This window comes from Myxocyprinus asiaticus, chromosome 36, assembly GCF_019703515.2.
Source record: "Myxocyprinus asiaticus isolate MX2 ecotype Aquarium Trade chromosome 36, UBuf_Myxa_2, whole genome shotgun sequence".
Taxonomy (NCBI): Eukaryota; Metazoa; Chordata; class Actinopteri; order Cypriniformes; family Catostomidae; genus Myxocyprinus; species Myxocyprinus asiaticus.
In genome coordinates, this window is record NC_059379.1 from 29,502,365 (window position 1) to 29,526,896 (window position 24,532).

At 43.9% G+C, this 24,532-nt stretch overlaps 1 protein-coding gene across 1 annotated transcript in view; it reads left to right on the forward strand.

The window, feature by feature from the left end:
• The first annotated feature begins 3,814 nt into the window (after window positions 1-3,814).
• Window positions 3,815-24,532, forward strand: part of si:dkey-191m6.4 (rho GTPase-activating protein 22) — a 52,491-nt gene continuing 31,773 nt past the window's right edge. The window contains exons 1-3 of the mRNA XM_051674199.1: window positions 3,815-3,957; window positions 20,603-20,802; window positions 22,011-22,098. Of these exons, the coding sequence (XP_051530159.1) occupies window positions 3,915-3,957; window positions 20,603-20,802; window positions 22,011-22,098 (331 nt within the window). The 5' untranslated portion in view covers window positions 3,815-3,914. The remainder of the gene's footprint in view (window positions 3,958-20,602; window positions 20,803-22,010; window positions 22,099-24,532) is intronic.

The window sequence follows — 24,532 nt, forward strand, 5'->3', positions numbered from 1 at the left end:
TAAACAATACAAATGAGCAGCCATTATTCTTAAAGAGACAGTGCCATTTTCACACCTGTTTTGCAAATCATTGTTAAAACTTGTAAATAGGACAAATTATGCATTCAAATAAAAAAAAACATGTAACAAAATATATATGCAATATAATACAGTATATGCGATTTCAAGACGTCGTATTTAATGATGGAAATTATGGATTTGTAAAAAAAAAAATAAACTAAAATGTGACCAAAATTATGAAAAACTAATTATAATATATGTATATACTGTATATTTTGTAATTTATATTTTCACAATGTACCTAGTTAGAAAGTCTCTTGTATATTTAACAGCATTAGCTGAGAGAGAATTATTTCATATGTAAACAAAATGGACATTATAAATGAAATATACTAATATAATTAGAGACAGTTTAGCAGAGATGGACCACTGGTATTAAAATGAATGGGAGAAATTAGAACACCCAATGGCCAATGGATGTAGAAAAGGAGGTCCCGCTTTACAGGTAAAAGAGGCAACACCTTTTAGATACAGACATCGCCTGTCAGTCAACTCAAGAATGAAAAATACGCATTAGCTGAACCAGCTTGAAAATAACGTTATTTTTTTATTTTATTTTTTTGCATTATTAAAGAAGCACAATTTATAAAACCATTTTTGACAGATTTCACTGCTGGTTTGAAATATGTTTTTTGAATCTTGACCAACTGTTTTGGAGATTTTGGTCTTTCCCCATTCAAGTTGTACTTTTATGCCGCTTGTATCCATAGAAAATAGTTTCCCGGGAGCGTTCCAAAGGTTGCTGCCGACCGTAGACTGACTTGCCTTGAAAGGGACTTTAAATGTACCTATATGAATTAGAATCTAATTGAAATAGGAATGGAATCAAGAATTTATGAATTGGAATCAAATCTAATTGGGAAATCTGTATCAAAACCCAGTCCTATTTTGAGGAATCTTTATGTTCTTTCCCTTTCTAGGATCAGTTGAGAGACTAAATGGTTTATTTGTACTTGTACAAATTTTTTGGTACTTTTACATATATATATATACATTATATATATATATATATATATATATATATATATATATATATATATATATATATATACAGTGCATTCATGAAGTAGTCAGACCCCTTAATTCTTTCACATTTTGTTATGTTGCAGCCTTATGATAAGAATCTTTACATATTTTTTTTTCCCACAACAGTCTACACTACATACCCCATAATTACAAAGCAAAAAAACATATTTTTGATAACTTTGCAAATTTATTAAAAAGAAAAAACTGAAATATCACATTGACATAAGTATTCAGACTCTTTGATATGACACTTGAAATTTAGCTCAGGTGCATCCCATTTCTCTGGATCATCTTTGAGATGTTTCTACATTTTGATTAGAGTCCACCTGTGGCAAATTCCATTGATTGGACATGATTTGGAAAGGCACACATTTGTCTATATAAGGACTCACAGCTTAAAATGCATATCAGAGCAAAAACCAAGCCTTGAGGTCAAAGGAACTGCTTGCAGAGCTCAGAGACAGGATTGTGTCGAGGCACAGATCTGGGGAAGGCTACAAAAACATTTCAGCTGCATTGAAGGTTCCCAAGAACACAGTGGCCTCCATAATTCTTAAATGGAAGAAGTTTGGAACAACAAGGACTCTTCCTAGAGCTGGCCGCCCGGCCAAACTCAGCAGTCGGGGGAGAAGGGCCTTGGTAAGTGAGGTGACCAAGAACCCGATGGTCACTCTGGTTGAGCTCCAGAGATCATGTGTGGAGATGGGAGAAACTTGCAGAAGGACAACCATCACTGCAACACTCCACCGATCTGGGCTTTATGGCAGAGTGGTCAGACGAAAGCCTCTCCTCAGTGCAAGACACATGAAAGCCTGCTTGGAATTTGCAAAAAAGCACCAAAAGGACTCCCAGACTGTGAGAAACAAGATTCTCTGGTCTGATGAAACAAAGATTGAACTGTTTGGCCTTAATTCCAAGCATCATGTCTGGAGGAAACAAGGCACCGCTCATCACCTGCACAATACCATCCCAAAAGTAAAGCATGGTGGTGGAAGCATCATGCTGGTGGGGTGTTTTTCAGTGGTAGAGTCTGGGGGACTGGTCAGGGTTGAAGGAAAGTTGAGAATACAGCGATATCCTTAATGACAACCTGGTCCAGAGCGCTCAGGACCTCAGACTGGGCCGAAGGTTCACCTTCCAACAGGACGATGACCCTAAGCACACAGCCAAGACAATGCAAGAGTGGCTTAGGGACAACTCTGTGAATGTCCTTGTGTGGCTCAGCCAGAGCCCGGACTTGAACCCAATCGAACATCTCTGCAGAGACCTGAAAATGGCTGTCCACCGATGGTTCCCACCCAACCTAACAGAGCTTGAGAGGATCTGCAGAGAAGAATGGCAGAAAATCCCCAAATCCAGGTGTGCAAAGCTTGTCGCATCATACCCAAAAAGACATGAGGCTGTAACCGCTACCAAAGGTGCTTCAACTAAGTATTGAGTTAAGGGTCTGAATACTTATGCCAATGTGATCTTTCAGTTTGCAAAGTTATTAAAAATCTGTTTTTTGCTTTGTCATTATGGGGTATGGAGTGTAAATTGATGTGAAAAATTTTTTATAATTTAAACCATTTTAGCATTAAGCTGCAACATAACAAAATGTGAAGAAAAAAAAAATGAAGGGGTCTGAATATTTATGCACTGTATATACAAAGTCAACATACCATATAATCTGTAATGTATATCTCTATATACTGTAGAGCCTTAGAGGGTATGATTTGACAAGCTTGTGCTGGGAAAGAACAAAGTGCTTTATTTGAGAGGATGGAGTATATTCGGGAATCCCAGCATCGATAGAGGTGGTGAATGAGGTTTTTGTTGGTCTCATTTAGGTCTCCCTCCTGCCCCCACCCTTTCTGCGAGAGAACCAGCTGTGGTACTCCGGGCTGAGCTTATTCAATTGCATTGGTGGAGCTGGAGCCATTATCTACCATACTGGGAGTGGTGTAATCAGGGCATGTCTTTAAGAAAAAGATGGGGAAGAAAGGGGCAGGAGATGGAAAGAGAGAATATTAAAGGGAGAGTTCATCCAAAAATTAAAAACTCATCATTTACTCACCCTCATGTTGTTACAAACCCATACGACTTCCTTATGTAGATCCCAAAAAAAAAAAAAAAAATAAATACAAATAAATTGATGTTAGGCAGTATACCACAGTCACCATTCACTTTTGCTGCATCTTTTTTTCATACAATGAAAGAGATTGGTGACTGAGGCCAATATTCTGCCTGCTTTTGTGTTCCATAGAAGAAAGAAAGTCATACAGTTTGGAATGACATGGGGGTGATTAAATCATGATAGAATTTTTATTTTGGGTGAACTGTCCCTTTAAATGAAGGTGTGTGTGTGTGTGTGTGTGTGTGTGTGTGTGTGTGTGTGTGTGTGTGTGTGAGAGAGAGAGAGAGAGAGAGGATAAGATATCCCTTGAGATGGAGCGATGGAGCGAGCTCGAGTACACAAGCCTGTGTCCAATTAGGAGGCGGATATGTGGCTTTGGTCTTCTGGGCAGCCTGTTGTAATCATACAGAATGGTCAACGTAGAGCAGCAGATAATGAATAATGCAACGCCTGGTGGGTGTGGACCAGCGTGCGTGTGTGTGAGTAAGAAGCGGCGAGCATGTGCACACGTCAATGTGTGCGAGGGAACCCTCCCCCCAGCCCCCAACCCGCCAGTGCCTGCAACATGAGGTCAGCGAACTAGCGGGGAAGAGCAGAGAGAGCGAGGAGGAGAGGAAGAGGGAGCCACGGAGGAGAGGAGCAGGAGAGGTAATGCACTGACAGAAGAGCAGAGGAGGAGGAATATGCCGAGCAGAGGAAGGTTAGACCATCGATGGCAGCCATGCTGAGTCCTAAGATCAGACAGACCAGGAGAGGTACAGTACAATGCGTTTGTATTTCATCTGTCACGGGCTCCTCTCAGAGTGTGCCTCACATACTGTACGTGCTGTCATCTCTCAGCATCTCTGCTGCAGCTGCTCGCATAATCATACTGGTTCATTCATCACACTGGATCATCTCTGCTCCTAACATACTGATACTTTAACCCTGGGATTAGGACATTACACTGAATTGATCAGTCATATATGTACATAAGAACATAGATGGTAAATATCTGTACATAAATGTACACAATCAACATTCTTTTATGATTTTATTTATTTATTTATTTCAAAATTTAGACTAATTTTGATGATCAATTTAGTTAATCAATATTATTTACAGACAGTAAATATGAAAACAGACGATAAATATCTGTATATGATGTACACAATCAACATTTTCTAAAAAAAAAAAAAAAAAATGGATTTCTTAAACAGAATCATTTTGATCATTCCATTAAGTTAATCAATATTATATACATATGACAATATAGGTGATAAATACATATGGAAATATAGGTGATAAATACACATGCACTGTACACATTTGTTTAGTCGAAATCTTTAATTTCTAATTTCTAATTTGTGAATCCTGAGTAATTTTGATGATCCTTCCTCTAAGTTGATCAATATTACTGTATACATGTGAAAATATAGACATTAAATACCTATACATGATGTACATGATTGAAAAGTGTTTTTCGATTTTTGATTTCTAAAACACAATCATTTTGATGATCAATTATCAAAGATTTGAGTTGATCAATATTATATACATAAAAATATAGATGATAAATGTAGATCTAAATCTAGATAAATCTGAACAAGATGTATAGTCAACATCTTTTTTTTTTTTTTTTTATTTCTAAAAAATAACCTTTTTGATTAAATCAATGTTACAGAGAAGTATATTTTCTGTTAAAGAAACCAGACATTAAGATCATTAAGATAATGAACCTTTTAGAAAAAATGAAATGTTGAATGTATACATCATGTATAACTATACATCCAAAGTCATGCCAACAACTCTGCAACTGATAATTTTACTATTTGCATACTCAAATATTTGGATTTTAAATCAAGCTGTGAGACAAGTAAATGTTCAGTTACACTATATCTCAAGAAACCCACAGTGAGTTTTAAATAGAACCTTCTTGCTTTGCTCTCATTGTGTTGTGGCAGACTGTACGACAAACCACGACCAACCGGCTATGCATGTTACACCTCACAACAGCTGAACATCAAGGTACACATTCCACCATCATCCGCAGCCCGCTGAGTGCTGCTATACACACATGCCCACAATGGGCTGATCTTGGGTGAGATGTGAAATGTACAGGCAGGGGAAGATGTAAAGCACAAGGCTTCATTCATCATGCATCAACTTGATGGATGACGCTGGGTTAATAACCAAAGCTCAATGCGTATAAAGGAGCTGAGTAATTTATCCCTTAACTGTTCTCTCAAACCTGGTTGTAGCTTCCTACCCCTCCCTCCACATGCTTTATGTAGCCTGCTGAACATTAAGGCATCTACTGGGAGATATTAAAGCATGAAGCATGAATATCAACAAAATCCAGCAGTATCTATTCAGATCGTACAATTCAGGTTTCACTTAATTACACAGCTGTCTGGAATATTTGATTCTGATTGGTCAGTTGCAGCATTCGGCAGTTAGATATTTTTGTGCAACAGTCGCTAAAATGTACAGTTGACCACTGTCCAAAGCAACCAGCTTGCTATATTGCTGTGCTAGTTTCATGTCTCTTGCATCACTCAGCAGTCTTTTTCTCAAATAAAACCAATTTTATATTTTCATTTATTTATTTGATAAACAATAAGTGGGAAATATATTCAGTCAGCCGGTCAGTATGGCAAAATACAACCTTTGCTTCATGTCGGGGTCCTGACCACCCTGACAGCGTTTATTTTGCGATAATGACCTGCTGACTGTACACTATCCCTAACTTGTTTGCCTTTGGACCTAAAATATGCATTTTCTACTTTGACATGTCTTGCATTTCTTAAAAAAAATCAGAATTTTCAACTAAGTTAGAGTTTATCTAAAGTGTCAAATTTATATGCCACAAAAGGTAAGCTTGTAACTTGACATTGGCATTTCTGATCATTATGCAAAACATGAAAACATCCTTTCCATCAAATTTGAATTGCAACTTTAGAGGCAACTATTCTCAGACTTGATCCCCTCCGTGTAAAATCTGGCAGTTTTGGTAAACACATACTAGAAACGCCCATGACAAAGTGGGAAGCTATGAATCATCGTGTGGAGAAATTTGCAAATTGGGTCTCTGCACTTGTTTCCATTTGACTTCAACTCTGAGTTAAATAATTGCTCAAACCTTAAAAAAAAAAAATGCACTACAAAAAAAATATTTTCAAGGCAAGTATTTTTGTCTTGTTTTCCAGTAAAATTATCTAAACATTCTTAAAACGTGATTTATTTACTTGACAAGCAAACTTCCTTAAGATTTTAAGTCATGTTTTAAGATAAATCTAACCGAATCTAGTAAGATAAATGCTTAAAACAAGAAAAAACTGTTTGCCAATGGGGTAAGAAAAACAAGTTTATTTTTCTTACCCCATTGGCAGATATTTTTTCTTGTTTAAGTCTAAAATTCACTTAATTTTGTCAGATTTCCCTTAAAACAAGACAATATCTTATGCAATTTTCCTTGAAAAGTAAATAAATCACTGTGGCAGACAAGCCTCTTGTTCATTGGGAGAGGAGGGAGGAGGAAGCAGGAATCAGGTAATCAACCAAAAATACTTTTAATTAAACAAAACACAACATAAAAGTGCTTTTCAGCAGAACAAAACATGTGCGCACACACGACTGCTGCATGCTCCTCTTTCTGGCATCCCCGGCTCCTCCTTTATCTCTTACCCACTGATTGGGCAACTCAGCACCGGGCGTGCATCCTCACGGCCCGGCCACGCCCTCCTCCTTGTCACAATCACGTTTTAAGAATTTTTAGATACTTTTACTGGAAAACAAGACAAAAATACTTGTCTTGAAAATAATTTTTTGCAGTGTAGCACGAGCACAAGGAAAAAGTTGTCTCTCATGAGGTTCACAAATTTACAGCTTTGGGGGAACATTTTAAAACACAAAGACAATATAAATATTTGTGTTTCTGTTAATCATATCACAGCTGAAAGTTTCCAGTTTTGCATCTGGTTTGACAATGTTGAAACATTCACAGAAATCGTCTCGGTTACTGTGTAACCACAGTTCCCTTAGATGAAGGGAACGAGACATTGCGGCATGCTGACGCAAATGGGAAATCCTTTTCTGACGATCTAGTTGAAACCCTTCTACAATAATGTCAATTCTAAGATTGGCTATGGTGTTTAAGCCCCATCCTTTTAGGCACAAAACTGTCCAGTATATAAGCGGGCACGCAAACACCATTCCTCAGAATTTTCTGACTGAGGGACAAAGAGCGCATCGCTCACACCTAAAAAAACTCTTGAGTCTGTAGTGCGGTCTTACGCAATGTCTCGTTCCCTTCATCTCAGGGAAACAGATTCCAATCACGTCAAACTAAACAACATAACCTTCCCAGAGAGGGATATTGAAGCATAATACTCGAAAGAACATTACGCCACAGTCTTGCGGGACGGCGACCGACGTGAGTATGCTGCAAGTGAATAACCCTCATGGTGAGCCAGGAGGGGAGCACTTAGAATGGATATCTTAACAACAGTAATATAGTATGAATTAACTCCTTCACGAAGGGAGTTGTATTTACAATGAAAGTGCTTGTGACTTAATGGGAAATACAATGGTCTGAATGCAGGCGGTTGTGTAAAATGATGGGGGAGCCCGTACTTAAAAAGGGGCACAAGTTAATGTTTGGCCAATGAAATAGCAAGTGCTCTAGACAGAGAGGACTTGTGAAGGGAGAGAGAGATGTTACATCTAGGTTGTAAAACCTTGCAAATGTGTTTTGAGAAGACCAACCTGCTGCAAAACATGCAGTATGTCTTGTAAGGACACACCGTTCGTCCATGCCCATGAAGAGGCCATGCCTCTAATTGAGTGTGCTTTAACACCAATAAGGCAGTTTGCACCCTGCGACTCGTAAGCCAGGGCAATCGCATCAGCGATCCATGTCTTTGCTTGGAGACGGATATTCCTTTTGTGCATCCTCCATTGCACACAAAGAGCTGGTTAGACAATCTGAACTGGCGGGTGTGCTCAACGTATGTGTGTAGCACTCGAACAGGGCATAACAAATGCAAGGACTGTTCCTCATCTGAATTAAATGGAAGAGGGAAAAAGGGTTGAAGATGAACCACCTGAGCTCTGAAAGGCGTGGATAAATCCTTAGGCACATAGCCTTTTCTGGGTTTGATGGTGGCTTTTGAAAGACCCGGACCAAACTCCAGACACGAATTGTCGACTGATAGCGCTTGCAAATCACCGACCAGTTTTACTGAGGCCCGAGCCTTAAGGGATAGCACATGCAATTCAGCAGAATCCAGAGGCTCGAAGGGGGCCCCTGCAAGCACTTTTAGGACCAAAGTTAGGTCCCAAGTTGGGACTGTAGCCGGGCGAGGGGGATTTAGCCGCCTCGCTCCCCTAAGGATGATCAAATCATGTTTGCCTATAGAGGTGCTGGCTTCAGGTTTGTGATACGCAGAGATAGTCACTACATAAATTTTGAGCATTGATGGAGTGAGACCTATGTCCAATTGCTCTTGAAGAAATGTACGAATTTCAGGTATGGGGCAGTTCACTGGGTTTCGTAGATGGCGCTCTAACCTGTAAAATGGTGTTCATAACCGACTGAGTCAATTCTGGCACATTTAGCACACTTCATTCAGGGGCCACATATGCAGGTTCCATAGCTTGGGCTGAGGATGCCAGATTGTGCCCTGCGCTTGAGAGAGGAGATACCTCCTCAGCGGTATTTCCCATGAAGTGCCATCCAGAATCTCTATCATTTCTGGAAACCAGGACTGATTGGGCCACTTCGGCGCAACCAATAGAATCGTTTCCTTGTCCACTCTGACTTTGCATATGACAGAGTGAAGGAGGTAAACCGGGGGAAATGCATATTTGCATTTCACAGGCCATTTGTGGGCCATTGTGTCCACTCCTAGTGGAGCTTGGGACTTGGAGTACCAGAGGGGATAGTGGCCGTTCTCCGCGGAGGCAAATAGATCGATCTCCATTTGCAGAATATTTCCCAAATCCTCAGGACAGTCTGAGGATGAAGTCTCCATTTGCTTGGCATCGCTCCTTGGCGTGACAACAGGTCCCCACCATAATTAAGATGGCCTGGGACATATGTCGCCTGCAGGGAGAGGAGATGGCGCTTGCTCCACAGGAAGAGGCACCACGCCAGGCTCATCATTGACAGCAATTAATTCCGCCCTGGCGATTTATGTACGACACCACCGTCATGTTGTCCGACTGAATCAGCACATGGTGATTCTGTATCTCAGAATGAAAAGCCTTCAGGGCTAGAAAGACGGCTATCAGTTCCAGGCTGTTGATGTGCCATGCCTTCTTCGCACCTGTTCGGGTGCTGAATGCTAGACGTACATTGCACAACGCACCCCAGCCAGCGTTGCACGTGTCCGTGGTCACTACTTTCCACTTGAAAACCTAACCCAGCATAACACCCTGACAGCAAAAGGCTGGAGCAGTCCATGGTGCTAGAGCAGCCTGACAGAGGCAAGTTACGGCAATGCGAATGCGCCCCCGGCGCAATGCATGCCATGGCACACAACACTCGAGCCAGCACTGGAGAGGTCTCATGTGTAAGAGACCTAACTGTACGATGGCGGAAGCTGCCGCCATGAGACCCAACATTGTTTGAAAATATTACATTGGAAGTGTTTTCCCCAGTTTTAACTGAGACAGACACTGAAGAATGGTCTGAACGTACTCGCTCGTGAGATGCACACGCATGCTCACCGAGTTGAGTCGGACCCCCAAAAATGAGATTTGGGGGAAAGTTTGCTCTTCGCCCAGTTGACATTGAGACCCAGACTGTTCAATTGCTGAAGTACTAGCTCTCTGTGCTCACACAATAGCACCTCTGATTAGGCTAGCAATAACCAATCGTCGAGGTAATTCAGAATGCGCACGCCGTTCAGTTTCAACGGGGGGAGTGCCGCATTGATACACTTCGTGATCATGCGAGGAGCTAGGGACAGACCATAGGGTATTACAGTTCTAAACAATCTCTATCGTGTTTTCTGTGAGGAGATTGTGAATTTTCTGCACACCACACATCACACCCCATTTATAATAGGACTGTGGATGACAGGACACCATTGGTGAAATATGACCCTTGTGGCATTCCATATTGGAGTGTGTAGCATTGCAGTTCTAAACAATCCCTATCACGCTTTCTGCGAGGAGATTGCGGATTTTCTGCACACTGCACCATTACACCACATTTTTCAATGGGACTGTGGATGACAGGACACCATTGGTGAAATATGACTCTTTTGGAGTTCCATACTGGAGTGTGTAGCAGAATGTGTGTGCATCTCATGCAATGAGTGCTTTGCTCTTTTGTGAGAACGTTCTTATTGTACGCAATACACAGAAACAACAATTTGAGTAACATCCCGGTCCAGGAGGAAGGAAATAATTAGGATGTCACAGACCACACAAGGTGGCAATAGCATCCAATATACACCTCAAGTGTGATTTGTAATGATTAATTTCCCCACCTAGTGAATTTGGGAGGAAAGATTAATTTCAAACTGAGAGCGAGGTGGCCGGTGTACGAACTGAATCATGTAGCCAAGCGGACCTGCCATGCATCCACGAAGCGGGATAACGGGCACGTTACTTGCTCGCTAGATGAGACTGAGCACCGCTCGCCACTGGGAAGCGGTTGTGCACAATATTAATTAATACACACCTCAAGTGTGATTAATAATAATGATTAATTTCCCCACCTAGTGAATTCAGGAGGGAAGATTCACTTTAAACTGAGAGCCGGCGTATGAACTGAATCGTGTAACCGTGTAGCCGAATTTCTGTATTGTTCACCTGTGGTGGACTGAAATGGCAATGACTAAAACATGATTAGAAAGCCCTCAGCATTCTATCACCAGGTCTAGACAGAATATGCAGACTAGTTTTGTATTTTCGGCGCTGATTCAAGGGGGAAATCTATGGAATTCTGCAGAATGGGTGTTGAACAGCGCTTGAACTGATAATACTAACTACACCGTACTTGTAAGCTGAATGCATACAGCAAAACTATCCAAAACATTTAATAAAAATGCAAAATGTGATGAATTTGTAAATAATATGTTCAAATTCTTACAGCTTAAATGGAGTTTTGAGGGTGCAAATCCCATATGGGCCTACCCATAACTATATGATTTTGATTACAAACAAGGAGACACAAAAGGTGCAAAAAAAAAAAAAAAACTGTTACATTCAGAGGGACACTTGAGCACAACAATGCCTAGTTTTCACATCTGTCTTGGTTCCGGAAGTATTTTTCCCATTCCTTTTTCCATAGGGATTTCATAAAATACGTGAACCAAACCAACCAGCTCTGAGAGCTCTTAACTTTCAAGTTATCATTAATAATTCATTCCCTTTTTCAAAAAATTAATTGGGTTTTTACTTCCAGAACCAGACTGTTGCACTCTATTATAATTCAAAGAGTTGGTTTACTATAGTAACATTGGGTATAATAGCAGCTAAAATTAACCAGTTAAACCCACTTAATTTTACCAATGAAAATTATAAATATGGAAGTCTTGTCTACCATATACATACGGAGCAAGCTCAGATGACACTCTCTTCCTCTGCTCTCCTCCAGCAGAGCAGGGCTATTGAATATACCACACCCATAGACATGCTTAATGTAATCAAGCCTGATGAAGAGGGGATGTTATGGAAAAGGCCACTGAGCAGCCATCACACATCTGTCTCCTCAAGAGCCTGTAAACTTAAACTCTGTAGCATCTTTGTAGTTGAAACAACAAATGGATGTTGGGTGACTTTTTTATTTGGGTAGTATGGTGAGAAAGGTGTCATTTCATAGCAAATACCTTTTTTTAAACATGAGAAGGCATTTAAAAAAAAAAAAGAAAGAAACCTTAGAAGAGGCACATTTGTAAAGAAGAATGCAAAATAAACACTGAGAGGGAAAATGAGGGGCCTTGTTCGAAACTGAAGGGGTTAATTTTGCCATAATGATCAGCTGACATATCCTGCTTATTTCATGGCCACTTATCAAATAAATAAATAGGCATAAAATATTGAATTGAATTGATGATATGTGGCACATTAAACTGACACAACTATTAAGGTTAGAAATCCATTGCAATAAAAAAAATATTTGATCGCAGAATTAAGGGACAACACACTACCAAGATTCGGGAGTATCAAATGCATTTAAATGTGGGAGTGAATCCACTATATTTCCATTCCATGTGTGAATAGTTACTACCGCAATTGTGATGACTGAAAAGTGATGACCATAGCAAAACTTTTATGAGCATTTTTCGTGAGTTCATTTGGTTGTAGAATGCGATTGTCACTTTCATAAATTACCAAACTGTATAATGTACAGAACAGGATTAAGCAGTCAAAGGTGAACTGACAACCGAATTTAGTTGCAGTGTGTATGTGTTTTAAGCATGAATATGAGACTTAAATATTAACCAGTCAGTTGTACAGATCACCTGTGGATTGGGACTGAAAAATAATATAAAGAATAAAGAAACACATTGTTCCCTATCTGTCACTCACTCGACGTTGTGTCGATGTAGTGACACTAGGGGTCACTCTTGGGAGCCCGAGATACCTCTGGTCTTTGATAAAAGGCCAATGAAAATTGGTGAGTGGTATTTGCATGCCACTTCCCCGGACATACGGGTATAAAAGGGGCTGGTATGCAACCACTCATTCAGATTTTCTCTTCGGAGCCGAACGGTCATGCTCATTGAGCTGAATCCTACCGTTCATTCACCTCTGCTGGATCTGACAGCGCATTTCAGCGGCTTCTCCCTCCTCTGCACTGGTGCACTACAGAGAATGCTCCTGGGCACTTCGGCAGAAAAACAAGAGAGTATATATTCTGAAAGAGCTTTTTTCTCCTCTAAAAGAGTATATATTTCTCTAAAAGAGCGGCACACACGGAACGTCTTTTTAAAGACACGTCTTTTTAAAGATGCCTTTCCGTTTGTGTGTTATTCCTGGTTGCGGTCATTATCTCTCAACTTCGGATGGTCATGATCGCTGTTTTTCGTGTCTGGGCGCGACCCACACGGAGGCAGCGTTTGTGGATGGTTCATGTTCTCATTGTGAGAACATGACCATGGCAAAGTTGCGGTCCGAAAGCAAGCCACCCCAGCGGCTTCCCTTCTACCTACGGGTATGAGGCCAGCGTGGCTAGCACTGGGGGCGATTTGGGGACCCCAATGGGATCGTCTCCGCCGGGTATTCCCCCGCGGACCTCCCATTCCCCAGCACGCTCGTCTGCCCCAATCGGGCGTCCGGATGAGTTCGCCGGCTCATCTCATGGCGAGTCTGGCTTCTTGTTCGGAGCCCGCGAAGATGATGAGCTCTCGAGCACAGCATCAGAGAGTGGGCTTGTCCAGTCGGACGCAGAAGCCTCAGCTGGGCTTCCCCCTTCGGGGACGATTGCCCAGTCACAGCCTGATGCCGAAATGACGGACGTGCTTTCCAGGGCGGCCGCGAGTGTCGGGTTAGAGTGGAACCCTCCGCTCTCCCCTGAACCCTCGCGGCTTGATGATTGGTTCCTGGGCTCGCGGCACCGCTCAAAGCAGCCACGCCCTGCTCCAGTGCCATTCTTCCCGGAAGTGCACAAGGAGCTGACAAAATCATGGGAGGCACCTTATACTGCCCAGCCTCAATTCCGCAGTTCCCCTGCTCTCACTACCCTCGATGGCGGGGCGGCCAGGGGCTATACGGCGATTTCCCCCGGTGGATAAGGCGCTCGCAGTGCGCCTATGCCCGCAGAGCGCTGCCACCTGGCGTCGACGCCCTAAGCTCCCGTCCAAGCCCTGTAGGCTCACGTCGGCCCTGACGGCTAAAGCCTACAGTGCTGCTGGACAAGCCGCCTCTGCCCTGCACGCCATGGCTCTCCTGCAGGTCCACCAAGCCAAGGCATTGAAAGAACTGCACGAGGGTAGTTCTGCCCCAGATTTGATGCAGGAACTGCGCTCGGCGACTGACTTCGCTCTCTGAGCGACGAAGGTCACGGCGCGGTCTCTCGGGTGGAAGATGGCCACACTAGTGGTCCAGGAGCGCCACCTTTGGCTCAACCTGGTCGAGATGGGCGAGGCTGACAAGACACGGTTCCTTGCTGCCCCAATTTCCCAGGCTGGCCTATTCAGCGACACCGTCGAGGACTTTACCCAGCAGTTCTCACCGGTGAAGCAGCAGACGGAGGCAATCCGGCACATCCTACACCCTGTCTGCTCGTCGCCAAGGGTGTCCCCCTGCGGTGACTGCACAGGCTCCGCCGCAGCCCGCCCCTTCGGCCCGGCCCCGGCGTGGAGCCCACCGCAGGAAGCAGACGCCACCCGTCTCACAGCCGGCGCCTAAGAACCCACGGAGGTCGTCAAAGCGCCCCTGAGACGGGCGACCCAGAGACGAGGGAACCCACTCACTTGGAGCTGGTAAAAAGACCACTCCATCCCCCGGTGGAGGGCCGGGCTGAAAATCATTTGTTGCCTTTTTGTTTGATTTCGCCTCATGCCCAAGTGGCTGCGGTACCCAACAGTTCAGCAAAAGAGCGGCTTGCTTCCTCCCTGGGTCACATACCCGGTGTGCACGGTCGACACCATGACTACCATCCACGGGTTTTTTCTTGCAGGATTGGCGCTCCAGCGGTGGCCTTTCCGCCTCTGAGCACTCAGCTGTGGCACACAGCCGCCCCCGATGTGGCAGACTCCACGGGTTATGAGGACAGGCCTCTTTCTCCCCTGTCCCAGGCTGTTCCGGGGGTGGTCACAAGGAGCCAGGTAAGTGCTTCGATGTCCCTAGACTCAGCATGGCCACGATGTGGTGTGGCACCTCGAGCTCTGCCCTGCCGCGAGGTCCCTCCTGCCGGTACATCCAACGACGTTGTCCCCTTGGTCCCCCTTGCGCGGAACTTGGATGCGTGGCTCATGCTTTCCAATCCGTCACGATAGCTGATCCAGACCGTCCAACTCGGCTACGCGATTCAGTTCACCAGGCGCCCGCCCAGGTTCAGTGGTATTCACTTCACCTTGGTCAAGAGCGAAAACGCTGCTACCTTGCATGCGGAGATCGCTACCCTCCTACGGAAGGGCGCGATAGAACCTGTCCCTCCAGCCGAGATGAAGAAAGGGTTTTACAGCCCCTACTTCATCATACTGAAAAAAGGCGGTGGGTTGCGGCCAATCTTGGACCTGCGAGTATTGAACCGGGCCTTACACAGACTCCAGTTCAAGATGCTGATGCAAAAATGCATTCTGGCGAGCGTCCGGTATCAAGATTGGTTCACAGCGGTAGACCTGAAGGATGCGTACTTCCACGTCTCGATCCTTCCTCAACACAGACCCTTCCTGCGGTTTGCATTCGAGGGTCAGGCGTATCAGTACAAAGTCCTCCCTTTCGGCCTATCCCTGTCTCCTCGCGTCTTCACGAAGGTCGCAGAGGCTGCCCTTGCCCTGTTAAGGGAGGTGGGCATTCGCATTCTCAACTATCTTGACGACTGGCTAATCCTAGCTTACTCTCGAGACATGTTGTGTGCACACAGGGACCTGGTGCTCTCACACCTCAGCCGACTAGGGCTTCGGGTCAACTGGGAAAAGAGCAAGCTCCTCCCGGTTCAGAGTCTCTTTTCTCAGTTTGGAGTTGGACTCAGTCCCCTTGACGGCACACCTTATGAACGAGCACACCCAGTCGGTGCTGTCCTGTTTGAAGGCGTTCAAACAGAAAACAGCGGTTCCACTGAAACTTTTTCAGAGGCTCCTGGGGCATATGGCATCCTCAGCGGTGCCCACCCCGCTCGGGTTGATGCATATGAGGCCGCTTCAGCACTGGCTCCAGACTCAAGTCCTGAGATGGGCATGGTGCCACGGGACACATCGCGTGGTCATCACGCCGGTCTGCCACCGTCTTTTCAGCCCTTTGACTGACCTCTCATTTCTACGGGCAGGTGTTCCTCTAGAACTGGTCTCCAGGCACATCGTGGTCACGACAGACGCCTCCAAAATGGGCTGGGGCGCTGTTTGCAATGGGCACGCAGCCGCCGGCTTCTGGACGGGTCCGCGACTGCATTGGCACATCAACTGCCTCGAGTTGTTGGCAATTCTGCTCGCCCTGCGGAGGTTCCGGCCGTTGATCCAGGGCAAGCACGTGTTAGTTCGGACAGACAACACGGCAATGGTAGCATATGTCAACCGCCAAGGCGGTCTGCACTCTCGTTGTATATCACAACTCGCCCGCCGTTTCCTCCTCTGGAGTCAGCAACACTTCAAGTCGCTGCGAGCCACACATATCCCAGGCAACCTCAACACTACAGCGGATGCGCTGTCATGGCAGGTTACCCTCAGGGGAGAGTGGAGACTCCACCCACAGGTGGTCCAGCTGATTTGGAGTCAATTCGGATGGGCACAGGTGGACCTGTTCGCCTCCCAAGAATCCTCCCACTGCCCACTCTGGTATGCCCCCACCGAGGCTCCCCTCGGCATAGCACACAGCTGGCCCCCTGGCCTACGCAAATATACGTTTCCCCCAGTGAGCCTGCTTGTACAGACCCTGTGCAAGGTCAGGGAGGATGAGGAGCATGTCGGCCTGGTAGCACCCTACTGGCCCACCCAGACATGGTTCTCGGACCTCACGCTCCTCGCGACAGCTCCCCCCTGGCGAATTCCCCTGAGGAAGGACCTTCTTTCTCAGGGATGGGGCACCCTCTGGCACCCACGACCAGACCTCTGGAATCTCTGGAATCTCCATGTCCACCTGCGGTGGTAGACACAATCCCTCAGGGTAGGGCCCCCTCTACGAGGCACCTGTATGCCTTTTAAGTGGTGTCTGTTCACTAAGTGGTGTTCTTTCTGACGCGAAGACCCCCAGAGATGCACAGTCGGATCCTTCCTGCAGGAGAGGTTGGAAGGGAGGCTGTCCCCTTCCACCTTGAAGGTGTACATTGCCGCCATAGCAGCACACCACAACGCAGTCGACGGTAAGTCCTTAGGGAAGCACGACCTGATCATCAGGCTCCTAAGAGGCGCCAGGAGGCTGAATCCCTCCAGACCGCGCCTCGTTCCCTCATGGGACCTCTCTATAGTTCTTCAGGGTCTACAGAGAGTCCCATTTGAGCCTTTGCAGTCAGCCGAGCTTAAGGCACTCTCCTTGAAGACTACCCTCCTGACTGCGCTCACTTCCATCAAGAGGGTAGGTGACCTGCAAGCATTCTCTGTCAGCGAAATGTGCCTGGAGTTCGGTCCGGGTTACTCTCATGTGATCCTGAGACCCTGACTGGGCTATGTGCCCAAGGTTCCCACCACCCCTTTTAGGGACCAGGTGGTGAAACTGCAAGCGCTGCCTCAGGAGGAGGCAGACCCAGCCCTGTCGTTGCTGTGTCCGGTGCGCACTTTGCACATCTATTTGGATCGCACGCAGAGCTTTAGAATCTCTGAGCAGCTCTTTGTCTGCTTTGGTGCACAGCGGAAAGGAAGCGCTGTCTCCAAGCAGAGGATCGCCCACTGGCTCATTGACGCCATAACTATGGCATATCTCGTCCAGGACATGCCTCCCCCGGTAGGGCTACGAGCCCATTCTACCAGGGGTGTAGTGGCTTTCTGGGCCCTGGCCAGAGGTGCCTCTCTAACAGACATTTGCAGAGCAGCGGGCTGGGCAACACCCAACACCTTTGCAAGGTTCTACAACCTCCGGGTGGAACCGGTTTCATCCCAGGTAGTGGCACGCAACACAAGCGGATAAGCCCGGGATAGCTGGCCAGGTGTATCGCTTGCACATAGCGCCTTCCACCTGCTGAAGACGTGCACCATTATTTCCCAGTAGTGTTCACAAGTTTGTTCCCTGGTTGACTTCCTCCAAGCCCTGTGGCAGTCGAGTTTTCGGAGAGATTCACTGCCGGCCCAGTACACGTGCTAACTAAGAGTCCTGTTCTGGGGTAGGTGCTCTGCATGTGGCGGTTCCCTGTAAGGCTAACCCCACGCGATATATATCTTCCGCTAATTCGTTTCCCTGTTGGCAAACTGCGTCTTCCTTGGGCAGAGCCCATCTGCCCCAGTCTCCATGTTTGTAGTAACTCCTCCCCCATTGGGCAGGATCTACCTTGAAGACTCTCCACATGGTTGGAAAGACCATGTGACATATCCTTCCACTTAAATATCCCCCCCCTCTCTTTGGGTGAGGTGTGGTCTCCGCGGTGTCTTCTCCTTGGGAGGGACACCCCCTGACTAGACCTGGCGGCCCAGTCAGATAATCACCCTTCTTTTTTAGGGAATGGAAAAAAGAGAAGGGGAAAAGAGGCCACGACTGGGTTAAGCCTGTCTCTATCTCTTGGGTAGTCGACTTGTCCCCAAAAAGGGCCGTTCGACACTCATAACTATGTTGGGGGAGGTTGGGGGAGGTTACGTGTCGACCTGGTGTGCTGGCTATGAGGCACACAGTAGTCTGCCCACCACACACCGCCAGTTCACGTAACACAGTTCAGCCAATTGTGGCGTTTCATATAGGGACCCCTAGTGTCACTACATTGACACAACGTCGAGTGAGTGACAGATAGGGAACATCATGGTTACTTGTGTAACCTCCGTTCCCTGATGGAGGGAACGAGACATTGTGTCCCTCCTGCCACAACGCTGAACTACCCGTGGCATGCAAATACCACACGCCAATTTTCATTGACCTTTCATCAAAGACCAGAGGTGTCTCAGGCTCCCAAGAGTGACCCGTAGTGTCACTATATCGACACAACGTCTCGTTCCCTCCATCAGGGAATGGAGGTTACACAAGTAACCATGACGATTTGTGAGTCTAGAGCCCAGAGGCATAAGATGACTTTATGCTTGTGCTGGACTGATTCATATCCAGTAAATGATCCATTCTGAGGTTTGACCATAGTCTAGTCTTGAGCCTGGAAGCACCACAGCTTGTCTAACCCCTAGTACACCAAAACAGCTAAATTCACTCACAAACTCCATATTTTCATCAAGATTTTATATTCACTTGCTTTACAGCATAGCTACTTAGGTAGACATGCATATCATGTTTGGCACCTTTGTCTAAACTGTGATGTTTCTACATCAAGTGCACCTTTGACTAAATTACTCTCTGATGATCCTACTATGAAAACTCTCCTTCTCTTTTGGCATGACAAAAAAAAGCAAGTGATACAGAGGAAGAGGATTGCAGACAATTTTACCTGAGGAAACGTGGCACAGAGCAAACAAGATTATTCTTTGTGTTTTACTCCAGGGTAAAATGTGTGTGCAAAGAAAGACATCAAAGGCTCGAAATACCCTTCAGTACAAACCACTTTGTCCTTGAGCTAAAAGTGAGAACTAATGGAAGAGTTGTCTTTTCTTTTTTTGAAATAGAAATAGCTTTTTCTATCCCATAATATTTATATCTATTTCCTATTGAAACAGAAGGTTTGAGTGGGACATTCAGAAGGATTGTTTTAAAACAGCTAATAGGCTCTAGTTTACATCATAGCCATGAATTATGATTTGCTATTGTTATAAGCTATAGTATAGTCAGTGCCAGTCAGTCGTGCTAGAGGGAGGGACATTCTCATTCTAGAGAGCATTTTATTGGACAACATTTTTTATACTCCACTAAGAGCAGGAAGAGTTAAAGGAATATTCTGGGTTCAATACAAGTTAAGCTCAATCAGCAGTATTTGTGGCATAATGTTGATTACCACAAAAAAAAATAAAAAATAAAAAAAAGGTTACAGTGAGGCACTTACAATGGAAGTGAATGGGGACAATTTTTGGAGAGTTTAAAGACAGAATTGTAAAGCTTATACTTTTATAAAAGCACTTAAATTAATTATCCTGTTAAAACCCATGTACTGTATGTATATTTGAGCTGTAAATTTGTTTAAATTGTCATTTTTACAGTAATTTTAGGGATAAAAATTTGCTGACATTACATTGTCATGGCAACGAAGTTGTAAAAATGTACACAGAAAATGTTAGTAAGCAATTTTATTACACTAAAATCATCTTTACACACATATTGTTTATGTCTGGTGGCCAAACTTTTGGAAAAGTGAATATTTTAATGTTCAAAAATTGGCCCTCATTCACTTTCATTGTAAGTGCCTCACTGTAACCTTTTTTTTTTGTTTGTTTGTTTTTTTTTTTTTAAAGAAAATGAGGGAGTAAAAATTATTTTTTGTGGTAATCAACATTATGCCACAAATGCTGTCGATTGAGTTTAACTTGTGTTGAACCTGGAATATTCCTTTAAATATTTTAGTCTGCTTTTCCGGAAGAGAAAGCCTGTAAAGGCTAATTTTGTAAAGGGGTACTCTAGCATATAAATGACCTCAAAACTTCTATAAGGGTTTGTCATCCTTCTTCGCAGGCTGATATTGTCATAATATCTTTGATCACTTACATGCATGTCTGTTCTCCTCACCTACAGCCAGGTCCAAGAGCATGGTGATGGGTGAGGCATCCCGTGGCTCATGTCGTTCCACCTCACCAGGCCTCCAAGAGGGGGCACTAAAGGCTGGCTGGCTGAAGAAGCAGAGGAGCATCATGAAGAATTGGCAGCTGCGCTGGTTTGTGCTACGGGCTGACCATCTTTACTTCTACAAGGACGAGGAGGAGACCAAACCCCAGGTACATACATTTCTCTCCAAAACTAGTCCAAAAGAAGACTTCCACACATCATACTGTACAGTAACAGTAAAAAAATAAAATAAAAAAAATAAGAAGCATTAGAGGTTCAGATACTTAAAATTTGCACCACTGCACTATGGAGATGCTTATCCTATGGTTGCTACTTAGTTCTGCTTCTTGAATGTTAAGTACTTGTTAAATAAGATGCAGCACTGTATGGTAGAGCATAATTTGACCAAGTGCTATTAGACAGTAAGTGCAAGCTCTTCCATTTTACTCCAATAGTCTTGCATTGCCACCACAATCCAAGCTTACACATTGCTTTTAACTGGTTTAAGACCGTCTCATATTAGGCAATCAATACCGTCCAGCCTTCGTAAGCTTGTCAGTCTGACTGCAGCATCCCTTAGAGGATTGTCAATACTTATCCAAGCTCCAATAATCTGTGCCCATGCTGCGCTGGCCAGGATGTGTGAGAAAATGTCAATCCCACCCACTTTTCCTGTCTTTAATCAATGAGATTCAAAGTGGAAGGGCTGTGTAGTAAATCACATAGCAAACCACATGCTGAGATAAAAGGAAACATTGGAGACTGGCCCAAATTGAATAGTGTGCCAAGGTAGAAAATTCTGGGGATTTTATGGTTGTTCAGAAAGAGATCCTGAAACATAAGGTGTAACATCCAGCCACAAATCGTCTTTATATGAGATTTAAATATTTTATAATGAATCAAAAGAGGAAAAAATCCAGTCAAAACAAGAGTGTACCTTAAATCAACGAGGATGTACTCTATGTATAACCAATGTTTTATAATTAGTGAAACATGTCTTGAATATTGCCAGATAGATTTGGCTAACTAAAATCATGGGAGAGTTTTTAAATAGCCTGACCCTAAATCTTCATTCAATTTGTTGCCCTGGTGAATAATCTCTACATTTCATTCAATTGGTAGTTTAACTTATTGGAGGGGGCACTCAAATCAAAATTGCAATTAATATGGCAAACCAACATGCCAAGCTTTTAATAATACAATAGGCTTAAAATCCCAAAATGCTTCATGGGTATAAATTTCCACAAGACTAAGCGATTTTTATGATGATTACAGAATTACATTCAAGTGTACACCGTATTCAGGTTTAATTGTATATGTAGGTTAACAAATGTTAAGTGATGCAATTCTGCATTTTTTCGACTATTTATCTGTGCAGGGCTGCATCCCATTGAAGGGCAGCCAAGTGAATGAGCTGACAGCCAACTCAGAAGAGCCCGGTCGACACCTTTTTGAGATTGTGCCAGGTGAGTAGGTCTTAAAATCATCACTGACCCATTCAAATGGTCTGTGTTTGAGTGCTTTGATAACTTCAAAGAGATAGTTCATTCAGAAATGAAAATGAATTCATTTGCTCACTGTCATGTCATTCCAAACCCATGTGATTTTCTTTCTTGAGTGGAACACCAAAGGAGTCATCTGGCCAGATGTCCAAGCTGCCCTGTAACTGGTTGGCATTAACTTTTACTTGTAAAAGAATGACAATGAAAATAAAAGGTGACCAGGGACAAAGTGGCTTTGACATTCTGCTAAATATCTTCATAGTGTTCCACAGAAGAAAGAAACTCATATTGGTTTGGAAGGACATGAGGGTGAGTAATCAAATACAGATTTATTTATTTTTTTGTCTACACTATTCCTTCAAGAAACTGATATTTCAAATGAACAGCTATTCTTAACACTGCCTATATTATGATTTTGCCTGTCAGCAACTCAAATGACCCTTGCAGCATTTACTGATTAGAGAGGGGTCTTTTGGGTAATCTTGCCAGTCCTTGTTAATTTTTGCTGAATGCCTATGTTTGTTTTTTTTATGACAAGTAAATAAAACACAGCAGCGTGACACCTACCAGAGCTCACTGGCTGAGTGTGCACTTGAAGACATGCAGTCGGGGGCATTGTGAATGAGGGTTTTTAACAAAATAGCAAAGAAGAAAACAGAATATGCCTATCTTGTTACAGTTGTGTGGTGTAAACTACACACCTCTTGCTCAGCTAACTCCAGTCAACCTCCAAATGCCCTCAAATCCACTCAGAGTTTACAAGGTATTCAATTTTCGCTAAATCCTTAAGATGATGCGTGATATGTTTCTCCCCTTTCTCTCTCTCTCTCGCATTTACTAATCAGATTAAATGTGAAATATTCAATTTATTTTCATTGGGAAAAAAAGCAGCAACACTGGTCTGCTAAAATCAAAGACAGCAATATAACAAAAACTTTAAAACATTTAAAAAGGATCCTGTGCACCTTGCAACATTTCATGATAAATGTCCATCAAATTGAATCATGTAATCTTTGAATTGTGTATATTTTTTTAGTGTGGCTACAAATATTGTATTGTTTACTGGTTAAACTGTGTTTCCAACTACCACAATCACTACAACGTGTATTAGATGTGGGAATCTTGAGGCGCCTCATGATTTCATTCATTTTCGATACAGGGAGGAATTGAATTCCAAAACGATTCTCAAAGCATCTTAATTCACAAGTTCACTATATCATATAATCTTAGAGCAAAAAATGGTAAACGAATTTGGCATGCTGTCAGTGTTTGCGTTGAATCTCAAATCAAAACAGAGCTCTTAGATTCCCCTCGTGTACATGGAACTATGGACTGGCTAAAGGTGGAGATGGGGAGGAGCAGGGATGCTCGAAAGACGTCATTGGAGAGGTAGGTGAGCTACAGTTTATATAGCATTTGAACGTGATTGATTAATATGGGATTATATGAACAAGCACCTCCCGAGCTTGCATTAGGAACATCAATTCACGAGTTCACTTGATCATATAATCTTAGAGCGAAAAATGGTAAACGAATTTGCCGTGCTGTCCGTGTTGGAGTTGAATCTCAAATCAAAACAGAGCTCTTAGATTCCCCCAAAAATAATTAGAGGACAACGTGCCTTGAACGGACTTCAAGGGGAAAGACGAAAATAGGAGTTTGGGAATATTTAATCCCCCCAAGAACGAGCTGGGCCACCATGGATGCGGGATAGCCAGACGAGGATCTATAATAGCAAGAAATACGGCATCCTTCCGCAGGCAACTGATATTATACGGTTGGCTGGTCATGCCCGCAGGAAGTTCTTACATGGCTTAGTGATTGTAATGATTGTAACTGGGCTGAGAAAGAGATGGGATTTCAATCAGGCCGTACACCCCCCCCCCCCTCCCGGAGCCGACGTGTGGACTAACTAGTCCTATGGCGTAACGGCTTAACTACCAAATCCCGAGATTTGGTAGTTAAGAGAAGGCCCAGTTCTGTCAGGATGGCAAACTCCTGATAAATTAGACAGCCCAGCCCAATGATTAAAATGATGTCGGTGGTAAGGTCCCATCCATGGCTGACTAAGCACACGGGTACCAGTGAATGCTTAAATTTGATGTGCAGGGGGATTGAGACAAATGTAAGAATGAAACACCTGTGTGAGGACCACCTGCCGAGAGACTTAATTTGGTGTTCTTTAAGCCCTTTTTGAGTGGAAGTAGTAGCCGTGCCAATGCGGAATGAGTGGCTAGAGAAACATATAGCAGGGACGACTGACCTGCCGAGAACGGATTTGAGGTGTTTTTAGAACCAGTGCCTGGTAACGGCTTGGTTATAGTCATCGATAAAGAGAGGATCGAGCGGGAACTGGCTCTGTTTCTCCTGTATGAATAATAGAAGGAGAGAGATTGAA